The 7063-nt window shown below is 50.7% G+C and overlaps 1 protein-coding gene across 1 annotated transcript in view; it reads left to right on the forward strand.

The window, feature by feature from the left end:
- Positions 1-5937: 5937 nt before the first annotated feature.
- The window catches only part of LOC103371248 (potassium voltage-gated channel subfamily C member 1-like), a 66361-nt gene continuing 65235 nt past the window's right edge, over positions 5938-7063 (forward strand). Inside the window, exon 1 of the mRNA XM_008300503.1 lies at positions 5938-6615. Within this exon, the coding sequence (XP_008298725.1) occupies positions 6073-6615 (543 nt within the window). The 5' untranslated portion in view covers positions 5938-6072. The remainder of the gene's footprint in view (positions 6616-7063) is intronic.

Consider the following 7063-nt stretch of genomic DNA (forward strand, 5'->3'; position numbering starts at 1 on the left):
TACACAGTACATCCCTGAATGCTGCATCCAACACCTGACGCTGCATTTTCAGGTTCTGTAGAGATGAAGGAGGCTGAAGGTCACTGAGCGAAGCATGTGTCCTTCTAAATATTCACTAGATGATGAAAGCACAACTAAAAAACATGACCTGTTCAGAGACAGACGGCGGCGACGCGTCTACGTTCTGGTCAGAAACAGACCCAGGTTCAGCCCACATCCATGGAATATACCTACATATAGATATACCTACATATAGATATACCTATAGATAGATGGATGGATGGATGGATAGATGGATGGATAGATTTACATCCACCGTATAAAAAGACATCAAACCTTTACTCTCACCGTGTGACATTAAATCAGACTCAAGGTTTCCTGTTTCAGCTCAGTCAGGATCACCAACATTATTTATATTTGCTAAACACCAGAATAATGAGAATGTTTTAGAGATGTTTTTATGACTTTCTTCAGAGTCAGAAGTTTCCATCCATCTCCTCAGTATCTGCTAGCGTTGCCCTTAAACTCTATGACTTGGGTCAAACGTTCTGGGTTTCCTTCCACAAGCTTCTCACCACAGTCTGATGAGTTCTGGTCCATTCCTCCTGACAGAACTGGTGGAACTGGGTCAGGTTTGTTGGTCTCCTTGCTCCACTCATGTTCTCCAGGATGGAGATCAGGGCTTTGTGATGGCCACTCCACAACACTGACTCTGTTGTCCTGAAGCCTCTCTGTAGCTAATCTGGCGCTATGCTGAGGGTCATTGTCCATCTGAAGACCCATTAGTGTCCAAGCTGTAACTTCCTGCTGATGTCTGGAGATGTTGCTTCAATATCTCCACATCATGTTCTTTCCTCATGATGCCATCTATTGTGTGAAGGTCACCAGTCCCTCCACAGCATGATGCTGCCACCCCCGTGCTGCACAGCTGGGATGGTGTTCTCAGGCTTCAAGCTTCCTCCTTTTTCCTCCAGATGTACCGATGGTCATTAAGGCCAAACAGTTCAGGTTTAGTTCCATCAGACCTCAGGACATGTCTCCACTCATGAAGCTCTTTGTCCCTGTGTGCATCTACAGACTGTAATCTGTCTTTTCTATGGTTCTTCTGGAGTGATGTCTTCTTCCTCTCTGAGCAGCCTTCCAGCCCATGTCGGTACAGGACTGGTTCCACTGTGGATAATGACTCTCTGACCAGCTTCAGCAGCATCTTCACAAGGTCTTCAGCTTCTGTTCTGGGGTTGATTCGCACATTTCAACCAGAACACTTCATCTCTGGACACAGAACCATCTCCTTCCTGAGCCTATGATGGCTGGACGTTCCCATGGTGGTTCTACTGATAGAACTGTCTGAACAGATGAACGTGGAACCTTCAGACATCTGGACCAGACTGGTGGAGGTCCACAGTTCTCCTCCTGATGTCTTGGCTGGTTCCTTTAGATGTTCCATGTTGTCACAAAGGCAGCAGTGTGTTTGAGGTGAGCCTCCAGGTAACTCACATGTTGTCAGTTAGCCTATCAGAAGCTTCCAAAGCCATGACATCATCATCTGGGCTTTCCCAGATTGTCTGAAGGCATCTTAGTGGATGGAGACTCTGAAGAAAGTCATAAACATTCTCTCTCTCATTATCCTGGTGTTTAGCAAATATAAATAATGTTGGTGATCCTGACTGAGCTGAAACAGGAAACGCTGAGTCTGGTTTAATGTCAGACGGTGAGAAGAAAAGGTTTGATGTCTTTTCATACGATGGATGTAAACGTCTGGTTTCAGCTGTATGTACGGATGAAGGTGCATTCTACAAACTCAGAGAGAATCAGAACCAGACCTTCCATCTGTTTCCAGCCTTTTATCACCACCTGACTCCTGCATGTTTGCACCTGTTAACCCGATTAAAGCCCGCCGAGACCTCCAGCTCCATACCGAGTAAAGACGCTGCGTCTCTCACTACGTCACACACCGACACAGCCTCGACGGACGGGCCGCTGTGGTCCGAGCAGACCTCTGACCCACACCAGGCCCGGGTTTGAGAGCAGGGCGGCTCAGGGTGTCCCACTAGCTGTAGTTTAACGTGAGTGTGTTCCAGTGACGTGGGTTTGGGCGAAGCCCGGTGCTGCAGACTGTTCTCAGCAGACCAACGCAGCACATTAGCTCTGCACTGGGAGGGAGGGAGGGAGGACCAGCAAGGGGAGATGATCAGGAGAGAGAAATGGAGAGAATACTCAGCGTGAGAGGGAAAGAGAGGCAGAAAATGGGAGAGCACTAATGATCTGATGGTCTGCAGTCTTTTCGGCCCTTTTTGTGGAGCTCAGCAAATAGCGGTTGTGCCGGTGGCCTCCCTCTCCTGCTGGGCGGTGGAGGGACGGAGCTGGAGAGGAGAGAGAGAGGCAGAATGGGCGGTGGGCGTGAAACACTCTATCATATCCCTCCTGCTCTGCTCTAATTGAGCCAAGTGTTTTAGTAGATTGAAAGACGGTGTGGAGGAAGGGAGCGATGCAGGGCGGCGACGGAGAGGACGGAGGAGAGCTTCAGCCGGTCGACGCTGGTTTCCCACTAACCAGACCTTAATCACACTGTTCTCACGTCCTCGTCTCTCTTGTTTGCTTAACTACGTTTATGTTTTTTATTACCTACAGCATTAGAAAGCTGCTGAGCCATGCTGTAGGCACATCAATAATTTAACCATTTGACAGAATAAACAGCTTTAATGTTAATATTTCAGGTGCAGCGTACTTATGGGGTCCTGCTGCTCGTGTCCCAACAGCATCTTAAGGCTGACATGATCATAAAATCCATCTTGCAAACCCCCTTAAGCCTAAAAGCACTGCAGCTTAAGACACTCAGGCCCGAGCGTGGACCAGCCAGCGCCTCCTTCCCCTGATGACTCTCACAGAGGAGCCTTAGGAAGGATGCTTAAGTCAGTTCAGTTAATGTAAAAATGCCCCCAGAAACAGAGGTTTTCTAGCTTTTTTAAAATGAAAAGTCAAACACCTGCGTCGGGACACAGCCGACAGGCCGCTTGATGAGAAGTTGTGACGACACAAGTTGCTTCAGCGCTTTGGCTGGACTACAGACACACGTTTTAATTGGCTGGAACCCTGAATCCCCCGGTACTGAAAACAACAAAAAAACAGCCAGCAGAGAGAGAATCAAAGAGAAAAAATTATCAAAGGAAAGGAACGTGAGGGAAGTAGCTGCAGTCAGACGGTGATGGTGGTTATCCTCGACCTCCACCGGCGGCTGTACGGCGGTGACGAGGCTCCCTGAGGGGAACGGTCGCCTCGTTCTTTTTTTTGGAAGAACAAAGCTGTCCACAAGCTGCAGAATTTTTCCAATGAAAAATGAGTGGCCGTCCGAGCCGACCCGGCTGACATTTTCAGCTGACTTAATGATCTGAGTGCAGGACTTGATGCACAAATCAGAAAACTGTAGTTCTGGTCGTTCTCCTGCTTATCAGGGGAAGATGAATGGGTCCAGTGGGGGACTTGTTATCAGGGATCATCTCGGGGAATGCAAATGCAGCTTGGTGAGCGTCTCGCTGAGGACCGTCTGCTGCAGCTCACAGCCTGATTGCAGAGATGAAGCTGAAGGAATGTGAATTATATCAGAGGCCTGATGCTGCAGCTGGTGAGGCTCAGAGGGAGACACTGGCTGGATTCTGAATACTGGTGCAGGTGAAGACGGAGAACTGGGTGACGTAGCATTGAAAACAGATACTTTCAGATGGTGCTCCTGAAGACGTCTTAGAGATGGTCTGCTCCTGGTCCTCAGCTCCACCTCGGCTCACTGATGACATCCTCAGGAGGCTACAGGGTCACACGATGCACTGTGTCTCCGTGGCCTCTTTAAAACAAACACATCATGTTCATCAGACACCACAATAAGCAGGAAACCCGCATTCGTCTGCCAGAACCCTCTATTGTTAAACCGGGCTTTCTGTTGACTCATCCACACGACTGTGATGCCCCGAGCATCGTCTGGCAGGCGGCCAGCAGATGCTGAGCATGAACTACGCTCGCTGCTGCTCAGGGAAAGCACGTCTTCAAAGTTTAAGAGAAGAACACGCCGGAGTGAGCATCACAGGGAGGTGCACCGGATCTGGACCATGTCGGCCCGGTAAATGGCCCGTTACCACCGTACTGATCATGATCGGTGAATAATGTCGTTTGTGTGAATAAATGCGTCTAAAAGCTCCACCAGAGACTCCATGGAGCTGCAGTAACGTGGTGACACAGCAACAGGATGTACTTCAACCCGGACCAGGACCCTCTTCTAAACCCATTCAGGTAGTTTTGGCGCCTGAACTGCGTGAAAGACAAAACGAGACTTAAGAAACAAACTGGTTCCTCTGTGTCAGTGCTGAAGTGCAGCGACACCAGTCAGTAGGTGGTAGCAGCTTCTGAGCCCTGATGGTACCACTGGATGGGTCAGTAGGCTGTCAGACTCTGGTCACCGATGGAACTGCAGGTCACAGGACCAGAAGGTCTGCTAGAAAGGTCAACAAACGGGTCCAGATGTTGTATATTGGTGCGGACAGCGGTTCCTCTCTGCAGCCACAACAACAATCACCTTCACAGTCTGACTCCCAGTAAACACAGGACTGAGCCGTTCTGCTAACTGGGTTTTGGGTCTCCATCTGATCATCAGTTCAGTCATTCCAGTGTATTCGTCTGAAGCTTTTCTGTTTGTGCTGGAGATGTTGGACCAAACAAGACAACCAGTACATTAAAGGACTTCCTCATTTGTGGCAACAGCTTTTAATTATCATGTGGAGAGCTGCTTGTTTGTTCTGACCCGTTTTCATCTTTACTTCCAGTTGATTTTGAGGAGCTGGAGCAGGATGTTTATCAAAGCCCCACATTCATGACTCGTAGTTCCAGAGCTTGGACGCTCTCAGCCCTGGAGAAATGTAGATTTGTGAAGTCTGGTCTCAACAGCTGCTCCTCTTTGCAGCAGAAGCTTCTCATTGGTCAGCAGTGAGCGCAGAAACACCACCAGGTCTGTTGTCTCTCTGCCTCCATCCCCACAGTCCAGTCTTCCATTTGGTTCAGCTCCAACATGGCCCAAAAAAATCAAACTGAAACGGCTCGCCACCGTCCTCATATCAGCCCACCCTCGGATTAGCTGGTGGGTTTCCAGAGAGTCCGACTCATGCATGTAAACAAACTGATGTGTAAGGATGAGAATACATTAGGTCAGCCAGAGGGAGATCCCTGATTGGGTCAGCAGAAAGCTGCGCTAGTCGCCCTAATGTACCGTTTAGTGTGACTCATTTCCTTCAATCTCCACAACGGAGGTAGAAAGTGCAAAGTAAGCATGACTGACCGACTCCAGTGCAGCCGGTCGGCCGACGTCACATCTCGTTCATCTCTGTGTGATGCAGTCGGTGTTTTATCATGACAGCGCCGCCGAGCACGGATCCACGGGTTCCCCACTTTGGTGCAGAAGAACCGGACGTGTGGATCAGCTGACTGTAAGCCCAGCGAGCTGCACCGAGGCACTGCATGGATGGAGACGGATCTGTACAACCAGGTTGTGGTGGACATTCTGACACCAGAACCTGGTAGAGCAGCACATGCATGGACCTGGTTTGGTCATGTGCTGCCTTTACGTCTCTCTGCTCCTCATGTCAGTGCTTCTGAGGTCTTCAGTCCACAGATGCAGGAAGCAGCAGAAGGAGAATCTGCTGAGTTCTGAGCTCAACATCATCAAATGATCCAATCACATGAATTCAATCAATCAATCAGACAGCCGCTCATTCAGAGGCAAACCTATTGATTCATAAAATCCGCATCCCACACACTCTCTCTGTCACACACACACACACACACACACACACACACACTCTCTCTCTCTCTCTCTCCTGCAGACTCCCTCTCTTCCTCCTCTCCTCTCCACGGCAGACTCCTCCTCCCCCTCCTCCTCTCTCCTCCTCTCAGTTGGCTCACTGACTCCTTGCCGGGACGGTATAACAGAAGCCTACAGAGCGGGGATCGGCGGTGGATGGGGACGGCCAGTAGCCGCAGCAGCAGCAGCAGCAGTCGGGCGCACCGACCGAAGCATGCTCCAGCGCAGCCATGACTTGCTCGGCGTCAGATAGCGAGAAGATCGTGATCAACTGCGGCGGGATCCGACACGAGACCTACCGGAGCACCCTGAAGACGCTGCCGGGGACGCGCTTGTCTTGGCTGACCGAGCCCGACGCCTACAGCAACTTCGACTACGACCCCAAGTCCGACGAGTTCTTCTTCGATCGCCACCCCGCCACCTTCGCCTTCATCCTCAACTACTACCGCACCGGCAAGCTCCACTGTCCCAACGATGTCTGCGGGCCGCTCTTCGAGGAGGAGCTCGCCTTCTGGGGCATCGACGAGACGGACGTGGAGGCGTGCTGTTGGATGAACTACCGGCAGCACCGCGACGCCGAGGAAGCCCTGGACAGCTTTGAGACCCCCGAGCCGGACGCTCCCGAGGATGACCCGGCGCTCACCGGCGGGGCGGACGGCGACCTGAAGCGGCTGTGCATGCAGGAGGACGGCCGCAGGACGACGTGGTGGGATGTGTGGCAGCCCAAGATGTGGGCTCTGTTCGAGGACCCCTACTCCTCCAAATACGCCCGGGTGAGTGGCCCCACAAGTTTACTCTGCGGTCTGCAGCCTTTCTTTCGTTTGTCTTTCTCTCTCTGTGCGCACAATGCAACACATCATGTTTGGCACCGTGGTGGACACTGCGCATTGTTGCGCGTAAAGTTACTCCTTCAACTGTTGGAGGGATGGATGGAGGGATGCTAAGTTCACTGCGGAATTTTTCAAAAAGTACATAGATAGATAGATAGATAGATAGATAGATAGATAGATAGATAGATAGATAGATAGAGGAATAGGGATGCGCCCCTTTCCTTCCTTCCTCATTTCCATACGTTTCATTTTCGTCCCGTTCGTTCCCTTTAATCTCCCCCTGATGCTGTGTGAGGATTTTGCGACTGCTGATGCGTCTGTGCGCATAATTTCATCCTTATCGTCCTCTCTCTCTCTCTCTCTCTCTCTCTCTCTCTCTCTCTCTCTCTCT

Source organism: Stegastes partitus, unplaced genomic scaffold, assembly GCF_000690725.1.
Source record: "Stegastes partitus isolate 25-593 unplaced genomic scaffold, Stegastes_partitus-1.0.2 Scaffold1551, whole genome shotgun sequence".
Lineage (NCBI taxonomy): Eukaryota > Metazoa > Chordata > Actinopteri > Pomacentridae > Stegastes > Stegastes partitus.